General features: G+C 36.9%; 1 protein-coding gene across 5 annotated transcripts in view; it reads left to right on the forward strand.

The window, feature by feature from the left end:
- Positions 1 to 19769, forward strand: part of RNF13 (ring finger protein 13) — a 164605-nt gene extending 144836 nt beyond the window's left edge. For 4 of the 5 annotated variants that reach the window (XM_080811315.1, XM_080811316.1, XM_080811318.1 and 1 more), the window contains 2 exons: positions 17589 to 17669; positions 17950 to 19348. In XM_080811315.1, coding sequence (XP_080667441.1) covers positions 17589 to 17669; positions 17950 to 18314 — 446 coding nt within the window. In that variant the 3' untranslated portion in view covers positions 18315 to 19348. Of the gene's footprint in view, positions 1 to 17588; positions 17670 to 17949 lie in introns of all 5 variants that reach the window. The other variant, XM_080811314.1, reaches the window with a different exon arrangement.
- The last annotated feature ends 997 nt before the right edge of the window (positions 19770 to 20766 follow it).

The following is a 20766-nucleotide window of genomic DNA, read 5'->3' on the forward strand; positions in this document are numbered from 1 at the left end:
CTGTGAACTTCACAAATGCTTTTCTCTTTTTTCCCAGACTTTGTTGGGACCTGATGGCTATAGAGGTTGGAGTTGGGTCTTTGCCTTTGGCCATGTCAGATTGTGATAAAGATCCCAGTAGGTTCCAGTCTGGTTTGATAGTTTTTCTTGAGGGTAGGTTTGTGAAGAACAGTATGCTCTGGCAGAGTTCAGAATTGTTACTTTTTCCCTCACCTGTCAGAAGTCCAAGGGGATTATTCTCCGTATCCCCTCTGAGAACCTGGTAGAGCGCCACAAGGTAAAACTAACAAAATGTTCAAGTTCCCCTGGATTTTTAAACTCTCAGACTTGTACACACTGAGCCTCTGCCAATTCATCAGTTGTAGTTCAGGTTTTCCTACCCCAGTGCTAGTGTTCAGGGGGTTTCTGCTGTGAAAAGTTGTGATCTAACTGTCTGTATCTCCCATTTTGGGGGCAGCAGTTTGCCCAGTGAGTTCACTTCTCTGACAGATCTAAGGATTGTTTATTTTTGTTTGCTCAGCTTTTTACTTGTGAGAACAGGGTGATAACTTCTAAGGTCATTTCATGCTGGACCAGAAAACCTCCCCTAGAGTTTTCTTTCTCTCAAACTTGCCCACACTGAGCCTCATCAATTATATTTTATGTTCTCCTGTCTTAATATGGGTTCTCACAGGTTGTTTCCCTCCTAGTCTTCTCCTCTAATAAGTTGTGATTCTCTGTATGTGCCATTCTGACTGTCTAGTTTTAGGGGCAGTTTTTTCTCTGCGACCTCAAACTTACAGATCTAAGAAGAGTTGCTGATTTTCAGTCTGTTCAGTTTTTTTCCTTGTGGTGAGCACAGGAGTGACAATTTCCAAGCTTCTTACTAGCTGGAAAGCCCTTCCTCCTGCTCTTTTGATTTCTTCTACTTCACACCTTGTTTGTATGTGTCTGTTTCTCTGGATCAGATTTACCTAGAAGTGAAACTGCTAAGTCATAGATATGTATGTCATCAAATTTAACACATAGTGCCAAACTCCAAGGCAAATACCAATTTACCATCCTATGAGTTATATGAGAACTGCTGTTATTTTACACATTTCCAGATCAGTTCAGTATCCTTAGAAAGTTTTAGGGCCTGATCAGATCCACCAATCTTACATGAGGTCTGTTTTTTGTATTTTAGTAGCAACAAAATTATTTATTAACATTAGTGATTTATACAGTTTGCTTTTTTTTTTTTTTTTAAAGACTGTATTTATTTACTTGACAGAGAGAGAGATCACAAGTAGGCAGAGAGGCAGGCAGAGAGAGAGGGGGAAGCAGGCTCCCTGCTGAGCAGAGAGCCCGACGTGGGGCTTGATCCCAGGACCCTGAGACCATGACCCGAGCCGAAGGCAGAGGCTTTAACCCACTGAGCCACCCAGGCGCCCCTACAGTTTGCTTTTTTAAAATGCTTTAAAAAATACTCCCCTTATATAGTTAATTCCATATTTAAATATCTATTCATGCATTTAATATTTACTAGGCACCTACTGTGCTCTAGGCATATGGTTCTCCCTAAACATTAGGGATGCAATAATGAATATAAATCAAGAAGGAATGGTCATATTTCAAGTTTCTTATAAAATTTAGATCCCAAACTGGGTTTTTTAAAATACTGAATAGAGATAGTTTAGAAAACATTTTGACCTAATGCATTTTTGTGACTTCCTAATACATAAAATTAGGCCTCTCATTTTTAAATTATTAGCCTGCATCTTGAAGATACTTTCTTTGCATAGGTTGTAATATTTTCACATTCACACCTAGCAAGACACTTACTTAGTAGGAACCCAAATATTTGCCCAAAATTATCATTAAATCACAAGCCATTTACACTCAGTTAAACTAGCCCTAAAAGTACTAAACTTACAGCAGCTGTCAGAGTGCCAGCCTTTGCTAATGGGCCCTATTTCAGCCATTGACATGAAGTAGTTATTAATTTGCACAAATGGCTACACAGTGTAAAACATTCTTCTTAGCATACCTGATTCCACTGTAAACCAAATTAAGAACAATTTAGAATCAATGAGTAAATGGATTAATTTCCTCTTAGAAGTGGCAGGCTAAACACATTTTGATACTCATTGTCTGTGAAAAAGTCTTACCTTTTTTGCCGTAATTATGAAAGGGATAATATCAGAATTGTTCCCGTATGAACACAGAATTGGAAACCATTTTATTTTTTTAAAAAAGTTCTTTTGCCAAACATCTTAAACTTTATTTCTTTTTTCCCCACCCTGGTCCGGATGCTTGGGGCTACACAGTCAGACTATGAAGGGCCGTCAGGTTCTCCACTATGAAAGGATAATGATGAAAACAGATTTTTTTTTTTTTAATGCCTTTCAAGTTATAGACTGAAGTGATAAGCCAGTTTATCAGAAAGAAATCCCACCCGCTTTTTCTTACTTGTGGGAAATTACCTAAAATTCTAAATCCAGGCTGCAATATAAAATTGTACAGATTGTGCACTGCACAGGTTTAGGAGGTTATTGTTCATTCTTTGTCATCAGATTTTTATTATTTGTGGTAACAAAATTATTTTTTGACAGACAGCGATAATGTGCCTTGAGGTAGTATTGCTTTTCTCCTAATTTGCATAAAGGTGCCACTGAGCCAGGAGAATTTCTGGTCTGAACACAGAATGAGTGATGTAGCACTATAACCATCTTAAGAAACAATCTGTGCAATCACCCAAATTCAGAATGCAGACAAATTTACAGGAAAATTATCCAGCTTATTTAACAAATAAGGTACACAAAGGGAGTAGGACATTTTTAGATTAAAAGAGACAAGTTACCAGCTAAATGCAATGTTTGGACCCTGCTTAGATTTTGGTTTGAAAAATTATCTGTGAAAAGACTGTTTTGAGACAACTGAGGAAACAGTGTGTCTTGGGTATTGGATGATGCATAAACAATGGATCTTGTAACCCTGAAAAAATACAGTTTAAATTGAAGAAAAAAAAAAAGATCCATTATTCCCCCCCAAAGAAAGATAAAAAGAGAAAATACTGTTCATTTTGTTAGATATGATAATAGTATTGTGATTATGTTCTTTTAATGTCCTTGTCTTTTAGAGATATATAAACGTATGTGTTGGTGAAATATTATACCTCTCAATATTTGCTTTAAAATACTTAAGAAAGCAGAAGGTGGATCTAACAAGAATAGATTGAAACTCGGTGATGGTATATGAGGTGGTCTGTTACTTTGTTTATATTTGAAAACTTGTCTAAAAGAGTAGAGAAAGAAAGGAACGATGTATTCTTACTGGATTTTATGTCTAAAGGGAAATCCAGTAGAGGGGCGCCTGGATGGCTTAGTTAGGTGTCTCACTCTTGATCGCAGCTCAGGTTTTGATCTCAGGGCTTTGAGTTTGAGCCCCATTTTGGGCTCTGCGCTGGGTATCAGACTACTTAAAAAAAAAAAAAAGAGAGAGGCGTGGAAATGCAGTAGAAATCAGTGAAGAATGTACATAATATTACTACTTCTCCCTGTAGGAATCAATCCATTTTAGGAATTACAGAAAGCCCCAAAATTCCACTGGAATCACAAAGTCATTTTCTTTTCTATAGGTGGTTCCCAAGTTCTTTTCTAGCACAGATTAATTTATGCAATTCGTATCATACCTATAGTAATTAGAGGGGTAGGAGTATGTAACTAGTTCTTCTGAATCCCGTAGCAATGCGAAACTTAGCAGTTAATTTTTAGGAGGTCAGCAAAATAGTGTGGTGGACAGAATACAAGATCTTGAACCTAAAGACTTGGTTTTATTCATGATTAGATGTGTGACCTTGACACATAACCTTGACACTTAACTTCCCCCTCTAATACCACCTGCCCTAATAAGTGCCTAAGATGTTGGAAGAAAATAATGCAAAATCTTGACTTTTCAAGTACAAATTATCATAGACCAGAACTAAGTAAGGCTAGTCTCATGTTAACCATAGAATCTCTGAAATCTCATAGGCCAGGTTATATATTCAGAATGTCTTAACTTCTGAAGAAAAAGAAATGTGTAGTTATTATGTGACAGTGTCTGCTTTGTGTCTTACTGGATGGTTATTCCTCCCAATTATTCAGAATCAATTGTTTTCTAACTGCAAATCACATCTGTTTAGTGCTCTGTGTTATGGGAAATGTTTTTACATATATTGCCTCATTTGGCTTCTTTATCCATGACTTATTTTATGACTTTTATTTAAAGATTTTTTTAAACATCCTTAATATTTTTATTTAAAAATGTGTTTCCCATTTCGAGTTTATCTTTGTGTACGGTGTAAGAGAATGGTCAAGTTTCATTCTTCTACATATAGCTGGGGGAACCAGGTGGTGGGTATTAGGGAAGGCACAGATTGCATGGAGCACTGGGTGTGGTGAAAAAACAATGAACACTGTTACGCTGAAAATAAATAAAAAATCTAATTTAAAAAAAAAATTAAAAAAAAAAAGTGTTTCCCACCACATTTTCATAGGGTGATCGTCCTGTGTGACTTTAGTCATTGAACACGTTGAGTCATTAACTGGTTCCATGTTGGCCACAATCGGAAAGAAGCAATGAAACATTCACAAAGTTAGGTTACAGTTTCTACCCTTGCAGGGGTAATAAAGGTACAGCATAGTCCAGAGATTCTCAATGTTTCTCTGCTTTCTGCTTCCATACACTTTACATATGCAACTCACTGCCATCAGTAACTTCTCTTATATGCCTGTTTCTCTCTCCTGGCTGGTTGTAGTTTGAGTAGGCAGGCACTTTGGAGCACTGCTTATAATCAGTCATCAGTACTTTTAGTCTCCTCCTCCTGTAAAATAGGAATCTCCTTGCTGCCATATGTTTGGTTCACTCCTTATAATAATGGCAAACATTTGAGAGCTTTCTATGTGCTAGGCACAGATCTGTGAGTTTTTTATCAGATTATTTTCTCCTTAGTTCTTGCCTCTTCCTAGCGAGCTGTTTCCTAATGACCTCCAAGTTTTTATGTCCCACCCAGACCTTTCTCTTAAGCTTCAGTCCAGTCCCATATCTCTAATTAATCAAGACCTTTCTGCTTGGATAACCTATACAGTCTTCAAATGTAACATGTCCAAAACTATTTTTCCAACTGCATTAGCATATATTTGACCAGCCACTGTGTTTGGTGTTGGCAGTTGGAGCTCCCTGTCCATAATTAAATACAGTAAGAAAACCTCTATGGTTTATTCTGAGAATCACTTACATGTAAGAATAAAATCAAACGGGCACCTGGATGGCTCAGTCTGGTAAGCATCTGATTTTTTCTTTCGGCTCAGGTCATGATCTCAGGGTTGTGAGATACAGCCCCATGTTGGGCTTGTGGAGCGTGCTAAGATTCTCTCTCTCCCCCTCCCTTGCCCTCCCCACCCGACTCCCAAACCAAACTTAGTACTTTAGAATAAGGTCTTTATGGTCTAAGCCCAGCCTATATCCCTAGCCTCATCCTGGTTCTCTTCCTTGCATCCTAAATTCTAGCCAGATGAGCTACTTCCTGTGCCACCCACATACCTCTGTATAGTTTTTTTGGCCTTTCCCTGCTTTGTTTACCTCTGAGTCCCCATTCTTCCTTTAGGGTCTGGTTTAGTACAGTTCATGGTGTCTAGCAGGCACTTATTCTGTATTTGCTAAGTAAATATCAGTGTCTATCTGTTATTGTAATGGACATTTTAGAAAACTTACAGATCAGAAATGTGACCCCCATTCTCAAAGAATTTCTAATGCAATGGAAACAGGGCAAATGTAATTTACTTTTATACGTATTAAAATATATATTAATATATATTCTTATATATATTATTTACTTTTATAATATATATTATACATAATATTTATATATATTTGTAAATATATACTTAAATGGAAAGTATGGCTTTCCATCACAATACAATTTTTTTTTAAGATTTTATTAATTTATTTTTGAGAGAGAGCAAACAAGCGAGCATGAGTTGGGTTGGGGAGGCAGAAGGAGAAGCAGATTTCCTGGTGGGCAGGGAGCCCTATGTGGGACTTGATCCCAGGACCCTGAGATAATGACCTGAGCCAAAGGCAGAGGCTTAATCTGAGTCACCCAGGAGCCCACAACACACTTCTTATATTACAATAAAATGTATGGTCCAGTGAGGAAAAGTAGATACTCTGTCTTTTCAGAGACAGTACATCTGACACACCATAGTCCCAATGAACTGCACATGTTGTTCAGGCTCTAATTAGTCTTTAGCAGTAGTCACACATTATTTTAGGATAAAATACACTCACAAAATACTAACCATCTCTTCAATATTTAGAATTAACTTACCCATTCTTAGTTTAAAAAAGAAATTACCAGTTTGTAAATCTGCTTCCAGTCCCTCGCCTGCTCCTTTTATGTTCTGTATCCTAATAATGCCAAATGAAACACTTAGAAGTTAAGCAAACAGCCATTACTTACAATTGCATACATCATCTTTGCATTTAACCCCCTCTTTTATTACCTATGCCTAGTCCCCAAATCCGTTGTCTTTCAAAATGATCATTGGATCTGATCATTTCTCTTCATTCTTATTACTGTGTCATGCAAGCCTGTCCTATTATTTGAACCTTGGGAGTGTCAAACAAGTCAGTCTGTGTCCAGGCTCGCCTCTACATCCCAGGCTTGGCTTCCTTCAGCACACTGATGAAGAATTGGTACGATGCTGTTTTCATACATAATCATTCCTTTGCTTGAAAGCTTTCATCGATCTCTACATCCTGAGAAGTCAGATCAGAATCTTCATCTTAGTACTCACAGCTTTTCATGATTTGGCTTCTCCATCCCCATCTAACCTTACTTTCCACTACTCCTTATCTCTAACCTTGCATAACTTAGATTTTGTCATGTTTATTTCTCCTTTGCAAATACTTTTCAACTGTTGCTTTTCCAGTAGTATCTTTTCCTCCTCAGTTTTTCTAAATTCGGGTTATCTTTAAGGTCTGACCCTGGTGCCTAAGAACCTTTCTCCAGTATCTCCTAGCATAGCAAACTCTTCCTTCTTGTAGATCTTCTGATCTAATATTACCACTGTGTAAACATTATAATCCGGGTAGTACTTCTGTTGTTTTGAGAGTTGGCTGGTATATTCAGCATTGGATTTGGACGGTAAAATCTGAGGACAGCTTTACTCCATCAGTCAGGATATACAGAATTTATCTACATTATATAAAAATGTCTAGCTATCCATACTTAGATTTACGTGATTAGGTCTTCCAATGAGCAGCTGGAGGTAGAGATCAAGATTTTCTGGGAATAACTGGGGTGTAGTTATTCATATATTCCTTCACTTAGTATTTACTGAGCACTTTTACTATGTGCCAGGCACTGTTCTAGGTGCTAAGGAAACTGCCATAAATTAAAAAAAAAAAAAATTCTGCCTATGTGGAGCTTAGTGGGGGCAAATGGACAAATAAGAAGTCAAGTCACAAAGCAGTTATGTGCAATAAAGAAAAACAAATGATGAGTGATGGGAGAGGGGATGGAATACTATTAGAAAAGACAGGAAAGACTTCTCTGAGAAGGAAACTTTGAACAGAGAATAAACTGGGGGAAGGGGCAAAAGAAGGAGAGAACATTGCAGAGGTATAGCAACTAGCCTTGAGGCAGCGGTATGTTTGATATACTCAGGGAACAGGAAAGAGCATGTGGCCAGCACAGTAGGATGTAAAGGGAGAGTGGTTAGAGAGGAGAGGGCTAGAGCATGCCGTGGCAAGGACTTGTGATTTTATTGCGTGATGGTGTAACTTGGGTGGCTTTTGAGTGTAAGAATGACAAGCTCAAATTACTGTGGAAAAGGATCCCTCATGCTGGTGAATGGAGAACAGACTAGGGGTGGAAAGTGAAGCGGTCAGAGTCCATGTGGTATGTTCCAGGTGAGAGGTAGAGGCTTCCTTGTTAACCGTCCAGCACGAGCGAACAGGGGCTTTGTGGGATCTGTTATTCAGCATGTATTTATTGGGAGCCCACTCTATACCAACCACTGTACCAAACTCTAGAGATATGTTGGTGAGTAAAAGACAGTTCATCTCTTCATAAGGCTAAGAATCTATAACCAATGCCAGTTGTATTTTGTTCTGTGTTGAACTATTTCAAGGGAAAATTAGTCTGATTTTACTCTTCAGAAAATCAGAATAGGGAATGTTTCTCAGTTTCTTGAAAGGAGCGCTTTACATATGGCCACAAAGCAGTAATATAATGAGGTTCCAAGATGGGTAGGAGTTATGTTGTGACTATAGTTTCTGAGAAATCAGTACATTCCTGAGTTACCTAAAGGTGAGGTATCTTTACTATTTCATGTCCAGAAACAGATCCCAAGGTCTGCAGTGTAGTTCTGAGGTGGACTGAAGGGGATTGAGAGGGTTGTTTGTATCCAGTACTCTTGACCTTTATCATTTGCCTGTAGCTGTTTACTAGAGAGAACCATGCCTTCAGTCCACTAACTTCTAACGAAAGGAGTCAGTGTTAATTTATGCCAAATGAGTTAATTGGAATTAAACTGGATTGGGATGGGTACTGTACCCAATAGAAGTTTGATAATTTTCCCATCTTGTATCTTGTGAGCATGTATCACACCTGTTCTGTAAAAAAAAAAAAGGCAAACCAAGCAAACATCATATACATGATCTCATTTAGTTCTCATAGCAGCACAATTAAGAAAAGTACTATATCATGACCATTTACAGATAAAGAAAATGAGACTCAGAAAGATTAAGTAGATTACCTAAGGGTGCATAAGTGGGTACACATAAGTGACAGGGCTGCAATGCAAATTCTTGACTTCAAACACTATACTTACAAATACTACCTATCCTGTCTTTCCTCTTCAGTCACTACCACTTCAAAATAAATTGCCTTGGGACTTTACTCCTTCCCATTCCTCTCTTCTAGTCTTCTCCCCACCCCCACCTGCACTTACCTTTCTCCTCAATTTACTATGTCAAAGAATATATATGAGATAAAACTAATTTCCTAAAGTTTCAGGTCTACTGAAATATGAGAATACTCATTTCATCATATTCTACCTTAACAAGATAAATTTTGTAACTGGTCTTTTCCTTTGCTCACACTTCTATTGGAATCTTAGTGTTTTCTTACCAGTTACATGCACTTTTTAGAAGGAAATTTTATGTATTTTTTTTTTATAGTCACTTTTGCTGCATTGAGAATTGTAATTAAATACTAGCCCAATCTAGTCAACAAGCGTAAGTATCTAGAAGTAATTCGGCTGCATGCAAAAATAATATAGGCCCAGTGCATCGTCCACCCTATACCCCAAGGGTACCTGAGGCTGCTCAAGTTTTTTGTTTGATTTCTTTTATATGAGGGGAAAGAAAAATAATTACTGGATTAGAACACACAAGTATTTAAGGACATACATAAATGTGAGTTTGTTGAAGTTGGCTCTCAAGGGTGTTGTATATCCTGATTTCCTAGGGGCCTGAAAAGAAATAATGAAAAAAGAGTAACAAAACCTTTTTAGTAGTTAAAGTACCAAAGTATTTTAAGTATTTGAGGTCTGGCACAATATTTAGCATTATAAAATCCCTTTAACTTGGCTTTTTAAACTTCAGGATAATGACATCTTTTAATCCACTTGCTTCTCTATTCAGAAAGATCTCAGGTATAACAGTCTTTTACTTGCCTAATGCAATCAGGTTAGAACCAATACAGACTAACACAGGGAAACCTTAGGTTTAAAAAGAAAATCACAGGGCACCTGTGGGTTAAAGTCTCTGCCTTCGGCTCAGGTTATGATCCCAGGGTCCTTGGATCACCCCGTATTGGGCTCTCTGCTCAGCAGGGAGCTTGCTTCCACCTCTCTCTCTCTCTGCCTGCCTCTCTGCCTACTTGTGATCTCTGCCTGTCAAATAAATAAAATCTTTAAAAAAAAAAAAAAAAAGGAAAAGAAAATCACTCCAAGTGGAACTTGGCCAATGCTTGGATTTGGATTTTAAGCTTGTTCTATGGATTTATTTATGGCCTCTAAGGCAATCCTTTTTTATTCTTATTCTCAATTAGTGAAGTAATTCATGAATACATTTCCAAAAACAAAGTTGACAACATACTGCTCTTTTCTTCAGTGGAATCATTTGTTTCCTTATTCTGCATGCACTGTCACTTCATCATCTGAATACATAAGAAATATCTGACCCTTAATTAAACTTCTAGAATGTAGCTATTTTTTAGCATCCTAGAAAGGGTTGTAAAAATATGAAACCATGGGAGAGAGAAATAAACTGTCTTTGTTCCTTCTCCATATGTGGCAATCTGAAGGAAGAAAGTGCTCTGGCTTATGAACTAGAAACACTTTAATTTCTAATAAGTGGCAGCTTAAGAGTATTTCTTAACCTTTTTCTTTTTACATTGTGAATCAAAGCAGATTATTTAAATGTTAAATTCTAAGTAGATGTGCTAGAACATAGTACAGACGTAATGGTTAAGACCGTGCGTGGATGGCCTCTGGAGTCGGTCAGACCTAGGCTGAACATCTAGAGCCCCGTTTATTGGCTGTGTGACCTTGTGCAAATATGCACATTTGTTGTAACACCTCAACAGATGGGAGCAATTAGTATTACAAAAATAAACCCTTACATAATAAAAATTATTATTATTAAAATTTAGTCATTAGACATTTATAGATGAAAAAAATTATCAAAATCATGAAGCAGCTTAAAAATATGTAGCTTTATAAATACTACACTTGAAGTTTCTTTCTAATAGCCCTCAGTTTGACCTAGTTGTACTTTTGCTTTAAAATGTTTTGGTTATCATGAGATTTGACATCTAAAGAAAAAAAGAGGCCTATTTGTTATGCATATTCTAGTTTATGCATATATGTTAGAAAAAAATTTCCAATTTAATTACTGCAATTTCCTCATGATTGTAAACACTATGGATGATTGAAAACATGTAGAACACTTCTGTGGATACTCACCACTCCAGTGAGTCACCGCATCAAATCATGAAAGTCTTAAGAGAACTTTCATAGGCTTTACAATGTAGTAGAAATATTAATTTAGGGGAAGTTACAATACTTTGGAAATACTTGCCAACAAACAAAAAGAATTTGGCATTTGGAAGTTTTCCATAGGCCTAGTCCATAGTCAGACCCACAGAAACCAGCACGTTGAGGCACTGGGACAAGCAGGAAACAGGTCAGTCAACCCTTGCACGGTTTACAGTGCTCTGGATACAAAATCACCTTAAATCTTCTTACTGTACCCATCTTCACTTGGCAGCTCTTTCAGAAGTGTTTGTGCTGATTAATACTTAAGTGATTTAAATACTGACTTAGCAATTTCTAGCACATATAATAGTGTTTTTAGTTTTCTTGCTTCTGAAGCAGCCAACTGCCTTATAGAGCTCTTCATTACTCATTATTGCCCTCAAAAATAGCTCTTCAATTGAAGTTTCCTGAGTCATTCGGTTAATGTATTTCTCCAAGTCTGTAATCATAAAGACTGGTTACTGTACACCATGTTTCTTAGCAGATGAAAAAGCCTTCTGTTTTCACTTAACATTCCTTCTACTAAGCATTTAAGGCTGTCTCTGTAGGAGCTGTCTCCCCTGCAGTATGTGAAGGAGCCAGATCCCAGAGTTATAAATGAGGGGGAAAAATGGGGTTTCATATTTGAAAATTTAAGTTCCCAGGCACTTTTATTTTATAGCTTAATCACGGAGACTTTCCAAGATAGGCCTAAAAAGCAGAAGATAGATTTTAGAGACTGGAAAAAAAGCAACAGCACATTTAAAGCAGAAGATGTAAAAGTAGAGCAATACTTTCTATAAATTATTTCTTTAATCTAGCAACTGAGACATGCCTTAATTTTTATAACTATATTTAACTACCTTTAATGTAACCTTAAAAGCAAATATTAGTTCCTTTGCTCAGGGGTTAAAAATAATCAAAGAATTCTCAAGCAAATCTGGTTTTAAAAATATTCTATCCCTCTTGTCTCTTGTTAAGAATTCTTGGGAATTGGTATGGAGGAGGGGAGAAGAGAAGATAAAATTAGTTTATTTGCTATAAAGAGCTGTCATTATTTTCTTCACTGTTGAAGTAGGAAATAAGTGGCAAGATAATTTTCTCTACAAGAACAGTAATTTTTGCTTTGAAGTTCATGAATCCAATGGAAAATCTTCCCTGGGCAAATTCTTTAAAAATGTTTGTTATTAGCTCTCATGAAACCTGTGTTTAGTTAGCCCTTGAATGTTCACTGTCTTTTACTTTGATGAAACCTATTCTAGTTGACTTTAAGCCTTAGACTATCTTGTTATTAAATTGAACAATTAAGCTCTCCATCAATTTGTATACGCTAGAGCTAGATTCTCTCAAATTAGTCATCTCTACATGTCATCTAGAGATGACATTTTTAAAGTCATCTCTAGACATGGTGATTCCTCTTTCTATACCTAATGTTAAGTCCAAATGTTTTTGTTATAACATAGCTAAATGCAGGTCTCCACTTAACTTCTGTGTTAGCTTGTTCATGACTGAAAGGCCATTGTAGCTGAAACCTGTGTGAAGGGGGTTGAGGCTTGTGTGAGAGGAGATGGGAGGAAGATGAGGGTCAGATATGTAACTTTATGAAGGTCATGATAAGCTCGGATTATTCGCTAAGTGAGATAGGGAACCATCTAAATGAGATTGATATGGTGTATTAAAAAAAAAAAAACAAAACACCCTGGCTGTTACAGAGGAGAAAAACCCACCACATGAGGCAAGAACAGAGAATGTAGACTAGAAGCTCTTATAGTAATCCAGGCTATCAGACCAGAGTAATTGAGGAAATGAGAAAGGGACAGATTCTGGACATGTTTCACAGATAAAGTTTACAGGACTTGGTGACAGATAGAACGTAGGCCCTAAGGGAAAGTGGCATGTCCAGGCCCGATCAGCTATTCATGCTACTGCAATGATGGCCTTACATCTGTGTGATTCCTATTCTGTGCCTTGCTTTATTTAGTGTTTAGGAGAGAAGCTAAGGAAGAACAGGTTTATAGTGGAAAAATCAAAGTTCTGTCCACTCATACAACATTCCCAGATTGATGGGACTTTAAAGTGCATTCATGAAACTTTTCTGAAACATTATTCAAGTGACTGTGACAGAAGCATTCTAGACAGAAGCATGTCCATGCTCTTTCAAATAACTGACCCAAATCTCACCCTTCCGTAACTTAACATCTATGCAAAGTCGTTGCTTGACAAAGCCTGGAGAGGTTTTATATCAAGGTTTCTCAACTTCTACACCATTGGCGTTTTAGATGGGGTAATTCTTTGAGGGGCTGTCCAGAGCACTGGAGTATGTTTAGCAGCATCCCTGGCCTACTAGATGCCAACAATACCATCTCCCAGTTGTGAAAACCAAAAATGTCTCCAGGTATCAACAAATGTCCCTGGGGGCCAGGCGGGGGGCTGGTGCACAAAAATCTTCACCAGTTAAGAACCACTAGTTTATACTAGGCAAAACTTCCTAGCAATGGTGCTGACAGAAACAAAACAAATGTTTACTGCCACTTATAAACCCTTTTATGCTACCAGAACCAATGCACAAATTGGTTATTTTAAAAATCTGCTCAAGTTGTAAACCATAAAGATAAATGCCTTAAATTTACCTTTAAGCGCTCAATAGTTATTTGTTGTTGGACCATGATCCTGAGTATGAATCCACTGACTGGACTTCCAAGTTGTTACGGTACATGATGCATTTCCTACCATTTTTAGTTTTTTTTTTTTTTTTTAAGATTTTATTTATTTGTCAGAGAGAGTGAGTACAGGCAGACAGAGAGGCAGGCAGAGGCAGAGGGAGAAGCAGGCTCTGTGCTGAGCAAGGAGCCCGATGCGGGACTCGATCCCAGGACTCTGGGATCATGACCTGAGCCGAAGGCAGCCACTTAACCAACTGAGCCACCCAGGCGTCCCCATTTTTAGTTTTAGGCATTTTTAAATGGGACAAAAATTGGATTCTGCTTTCATTCTTGCTTTTATTGATAACATAAATTTGTCCAATCTCACCTGTACTTCATTTATTCTCATTTTGGCTGGAGAGGGGCTGGGGGAGCCACTAGCTTTTTTTTTTTTTTAAGATTTTATTTATTTATTTGACAGATAGATCACAAGTAGGCAAAGAGGCAGGCATAGAGGGAGAGAGAGAGGAGGAAGCAGGCTCCCCGCCGAGCAGAGAGCCCGATGCGGGGCTCGATCCCAGGACCCTGAGATCATGCCCTGAGCCGAAGGCAGAGGCCTCAACCCACTGAGCCACCCAGGTGCCCCGCCACTAGCTTTTATTAAGTGTTCTTTCTTAATACAGTCAACCTAGCTATCAAATAAAACCAGTCTTTTACACTCACAGATCAAGGACTGCTGAATATTTAATTAAATTACATAATTACCCTGTGTAATACAAACAGATTCAGTGACCATTGCCACTGACTCTTTGTAAGCGTACAGTTCCTCTGATGTGAGAGCAGCACGTGGGGATGTCAGAGAGCAGCCTCCTCCCCCAGCTTTCAGTGCACCGTGTCGTCAGTCAGTATTCCTTTCCAGCCAGTTTTATCCTGTGCCAGTCTGCACCAAACACTATGTATTCAACTTGTGCTATTTCTTTTAATCCACAATCCTAAGATACAGATACATTAATATCTTTGTTTTCCCTTTGAGAATACTACACATGGAGATGTGTCTTGCAAAGCTAATAAATAAAATGATCAGGATGAAAATCCCCAACATTCTAACATGTGCTTTACCATTTCATCACAAGTCCAAGGCCAGGGGGGTTAATTCTCTATAAAGCACTAAATTCCAGTCTAGTCCACAATCACAAACTGTACCTTTGAATCTTGACCCATCATCTTATAAAGAAAAGAAAGATCAGGGACTGTGAAGCATCGAGTCCACACATTTAGGACTTTTTAGGACTAACCCCATTACCTGTATTAATTTCCTATTGCTGTGGTAACAAGTTACTACAAACTTAGTGGCTTAGAACAACACATTTAACTTACAGCTCTGTAGGTTAGAAGTCTGACATAGGTCTCATTGGGCTAAAATCAAGATGTCATCAGGGCTGTGTTCTTTTCTGGAGGCTCTAGGGGAGAATCCATTTCCTTGCCTTTTCCAGCTTCTAGAGGCCACCACAGTCTTTGGCTTTTGACTTAGCTTCCTCTCCATCTTCAAAGCCAGTCACACTGTATCTCCCTGACCAGTCATCCATAGTCACATTCCCCTCTGACTCTGAACTTTTCTGCCTCCGTCTCGTACTTTTTTTAAGACTCTTGTGATTATACCAGGCCCACCTAGAGAATTCAGGATAACCTTCCTACCTTAATAAAATGATGCTTAGAGCTTTCGGGCACAGCTCTGGACCAGTCTGTTCCTGTTCAGTTATATTAACTCATCATTTTTTTTCCCTGAAAAATTGTAGCATTTTATAAGGAAACAAATCATGAGATACTTCACTTTAAATTCGAAATCATTGGTGCTAACTGAATTAACACAAATTATACTGTAAAAGTCATTTGTAAGAAGTATTGGCTAAAAATGGCTATAGGAATTTACTCCTTATTTTAGGTCAGTGAGATGGTCAAATAAATGTCAGTGCACTTATACAAAATCAGTAAATTTGGCACAAATAATTTTTACAGGTACAATGACGGCCTTAAAAATATACTTAATAGTGTTAGAATTTAACCTGATACTTGTAACTCTGCAGTTTAGCTTCTGTAATAGCTGTTTCCAATGATACTTTTCTCGGTAGCTGAATTTCCTTTAGATTTTATGCAGTGTGTGATGGATGTTTTGCACTTATCTTTATTTTTAAAAATGATGCACCTGAGGACTCACAAATGGTAGTAAAATACAAGTAGAAGATCATAACATACTATGAAGATCTAAGTAATTCCAACAGGAAAGCAGTATAAAATTACTAAAAATCCAATTCTTAAAACTTAAGTTTGAATTTCCAAGAACAAAGCCAAGGACAGAGATGCAAGTGGTTTCTTTGGGAAATAATCTCCAGAAGCAAGAGTGAGGGAGTGGGTAGAGTGAGACAGGGAATGAAAAACGAAGTGTATCTTACTGAGCTGGTTATTGTGGACAGCTGGGTCTCTATCCCCCGGGGTCTATCCTCCAGAGCCCCACTGAGGAACCATGTGCCTCAGAACTATCCCTTTGAAGACGGCTCAGGCCTTTATCCAACAGATTACCTCCTCCATTGGTAACGATGTGTGTTTAGTGGGCACTTTTTACAAAGTCATAAAATTTTAAAGTTTGATCTGTAAGAGAAATCAGTGATGACTATTTGCTTATTAAAACTGTCCTCAAAGTCGATGTAAATGGGCCAACTGTATAATTACAGATAATTACAGATATACTGTAGTCCTTTATTCTTGAATAGTTTTAGATGCATATGATCAGTCTCACCAAATTCCACACACAAGATTCTAACGTAGCAGCTTCTATCTGCTATAGAATGATTTGATACTCAGTACTGTAATAACCAAATTCAAAACACTGAATAAAAAGTAATTTTCATGAAAGCTTTTTTTGGGGGACTCTTCCTGAATGTGCTATTTTAAATGACTAAAGGATGGTAAAGGGATTGCTTGGATTGAACTATCATTCTATTCATATCAGAAATCCAGACTATTTCTGACCTGCCTTCCAAGGTTGTTACCCTGTGTGGGGGATAGGCAATGAATTGTCCTTTGTTCCCTGAGATTTTTAAGTTTTTACCTAATCTGTACATTTAATGGAAAATACTGAATTGAAAGCAGTCACAGTGGTCACTGCCACCATTGCCTCAACTTAAAAAGATGATGTAGGACTGCCAATTCCTTTAAAATTAACTACACTTGAATTCCAAAAAGAGCTATGAATTAATAAACCTTCATGATTTATAAAGGTGATAAGTTCAACAGTAAATTAAGAAGGCAATATTAATAAACACCATTTAGTGACCATCTCTGTGCCTGGCCCTTTGTTTACTCACAAACCTGTAAGGTGTAGAGAATCTTCTTACAGATACCAGAACTGGATGACAAAGGCTAAGTAACTTGCTAAAGCACCACAGAGCTAGTAAATGTTGGAATGGAGATTCTGAAGCCTAGTAGGTCTCATTCCAAATGTTTCTCCAATAACAAAAAAAATTTTGAGTATGTGCTAATGTTTCCATTTTTACTTTAAAAATTACTGAGACTTTAAAGAAATCTAAACAGTGAAATTTTGTTGTCTTTGGTATAAAATATTTCAAAACTAGCCATGTAAAACACTACTCCAGTTATAATTAATAAAATTATTTTATAAACTTAAGATAAACAAATTTGATACCCACTTTTAATTTCTTATTTTAGGTAAAAGGTTAATTATTTAAATTAAAACTTCAGGTTCCTGAACTTAAAGCAGCTCCCTGATCTGACAGAGAACAAGAAAAATCATTTACAGATAGATCAAAAGACATTTAAAATAATCGACTGAGGAAGGCCTTAGAGCTGGAAAGAACACTTCTGTACATCTTTTAATTAATTTTATTTGCTATTGTCACAGGAGATGAGTATGATGTATGTGCCATTTGTTTGGATGAATACGAAGACGGAGACAAGCTCAGAATCCTTCCTTGTTCCCATGGTATGAATAATTACATACTGTTTTGAATTTATGTATAATTGATATGTAGGCTCAATATTAGAGAAGGAGACAAAATAGTTATTAGCATACTGTGAGCCAGGTCTTGTAGTAATTAGTGGTGTCATTAAAGGATGGAGGTATATTTATAAAAACTTAACGAACTTTTCTTGTCCCTACACGATACATATAGAAGAACAGGAATAAACATGGCAAGAAATTAAAAATGTAATGTTCTCAACCATAGTATGCTATCTAAAAGATGTGTATTTTGCTTTAACAGCTTACCACTGCAAGTGTGTAGATCCCTGGCTAACTAAAACCAAAAAAACCTGTCCCGTCTGCAAGCAAAAAGTTGTTCCTTCTCAAGGCGATTCAGACTCTGACACAGACAGTAGTCAAGAAGAAAATGAAGTGTCAGAACATACCCCTTTACTTAGACCTTTGGCTTCTGTCAGCACCCAGTCATTTGGGGCTTTGTCAGAATCCCGCTCACATCAGAACATGACAGAATCTTCAGACTATGAAGAAGATGACAATGAAGATACCGACAGTAGTGATGCAGAAAACGAAATTAATGCACATAGTGTTGTAGTCCAACTGCAGCCTAATGGTGAACGGGATTACAACATAGCAAATACTGTTTGACCTTCAGAGGGTGATTGGGTTATTTCCTAATAAATGTTTATTTAGGTATACAATTTGATTTTTTTGCTCCCTTCAGAGATTCCTGTAGAGATAACTTATTTTTTAGTATTCTACAGTTTAATCAGATTACTGAAACAGGTTTTTTTGATCTGGCATTTATCTGCAGGAGTGTACTTCATTTCACTGGTAACTAGTCATAGGCTGGTGCTCGAGCATCAAATCAACCCTTCTTCTGGAATGAAATATAGCCAAAATATTTTTAAAAATTCCTCAGTGTAGCTTGCAATTAAGACCTAGATCCCAGTATGAAAATGTTTCGTGTTTTACACACAAGGTGAGTGCTGTGGCCACCTAGCATGAGCTAAGCCAGCTCCCATTTGCATAAAGTTTACCTAGAATTATTGAGTTGGAATATATTTGTTCTGATATTTTCCTAAATTGCCGTCACTCAGGAGAGGTGACAATTTAGCATTTTTCCTTATATCAGCACCACAGAGAAGCTCAAAGCTTTTTCCTTTCTATTCCCAAGGAATCTTATCCTGATAGGAAGGGTCTGTACTAGCGCAGATTTCATAGGTTTCTTTTTTTCTCAAAGTTTTAAATACTATAGTGTTATGTATGAATTTGATTCATCAGCTAAAGTAACATGTCTCTGGACTTTACTTACTGAATTTCAGTATCCTTAAGGGTTTTGTGTTATGATCAAAGCAAAAAGAAAATGCTGTATAAAAATACCAAACTTCAGCAACTGTTAATACTCAGATCATATACCTCTTAACAAAAAGCATCTTATGCTAATTAGTCCTGCTCAACTATGTACAGAGGAAATTGTTTAAGTATTGGATTTGAAAATAACTGCTTATGTTTAACAGAACTAATGATGTAAACAATGTATTATGAAAAGCTAAATTAAACATTATAACTATGTAGAAAATATAGACTTATGTATAATCAAAATGCTGAGAATTTTTATATGGCGTTGTATGAAGGGAGTTTGAATGTTAATAAACACATTTCCCACTTTAAGAACTGGCAAAATATTTGTTCTACTGTACTATTACCTAGATTAGCTTCATTTATATGCACAGTGCTGTAAAGGTATAATTAAGGTAATGTAGGTCAGATAAAACCACAACCTTAGAATTTTATACAAGGTAACTGACTGCTCACAACCAATTAGGTAATCTCCCTAAAGTTAAAACTGCAGCCAAAATCCCAGCAATAATGTACATTGTGGTACCCTGCTATAATTATGGTACATCCTTATAGTAGACCTCTATACAGCCTTTAAAGAACAAAGTATCTAGACAGAGCTATATTGACATGGGAATTTTTAGTCAACAAAAGCACATTAGAGAATAGTTAAGTACATGATATATAGTTGTCTTCTGTTGTAAAAGGAGAAAGATTATTCTTAAAACAAATGTTAACAATACTGGGGAAATTTTACCTGCTGAAAAAAAAAATCTTATAATCCATCAAAAGAAAAAAAAGTTATTTCCACTTAGGAAAATAAAAGGTTGAATTCAGTATCCACTGCCTGATACAAGTTGTACCCTCCCCCAAACTCCTTTTAAAAATCACACGCAGGCCTGAGAAACAGATCATCAGTTTACTATGGTAGGGAAGCAGACTCTGGAATTGGATGTACTTACACAACCCTAACCTTTGCAAACCTGGGTGGTCATCTGTACAATTTCATTTAACCTGAGGGAGGGTATGAGGACACTCAGTACCTGCCACAAAAATATACGGTAATAGCTTTTTATAGTTGTTAAATAAACACCATACCTAAACCATTTTTTTTAAAGGGCAAAGTTAAAGGTCACTATAACATGTAGTAAATGTTGTATCCCCTCAGTCCTCAATCTATAAATCAGATAAAGGACATGGGTTCCTTTTAAGTATCAGGAGTTTTTCTGAGGCAAAATTGTCCCCCCACGCTTTTTTTAAACTCCAAACTACTACTTTTAGTTGTGTAAAAAAAACAAAAACAAAAAACCCACTATATATATAGTCAGTTGAAATCTCTTATTTCTTCATGGTGTAACTATACAGCTTTTTAAATAGGACATTAAATAAAATTAAAATTAATTTTCATTAAAAAATTCTTCCCTAATTTAAAACTTTTCTGATATGGAAGTAGTCACATGGAAACTTACCCCAGAGATGAATTTATCTTGATATTTTGCCTTCAGAACACCTATGTAAAATACATGTATATATTATACACTCTATGGATTTATGCTGTATGCAATATCTGTTATTTAATGTTTGTTGGTGAGCATTTTCTCATGTTATTCAAGGACTGTTTTTATTCTCTGGACATACAATAATTCATTCAACCCATAACCTTCAAAGTTAAATCTTGCAGTTTCCCAAGTTTAGGTATTTTAAGAAATGTGATGTGATGACATTCTAAGTATACAATGTATTTAGCCCCATTTCCTTA

Source organism: Martes martes (genome assembly GCF_963455335.1).
Source record: "Martes martes genome assembly, chromosome: 1".
NCBI classification, from domain to species: domain Eukaryota; kingdom Metazoa; phylum Chordata; class Mammalia; order Carnivora; family Mustelidae; genus Martes; species Martes martes.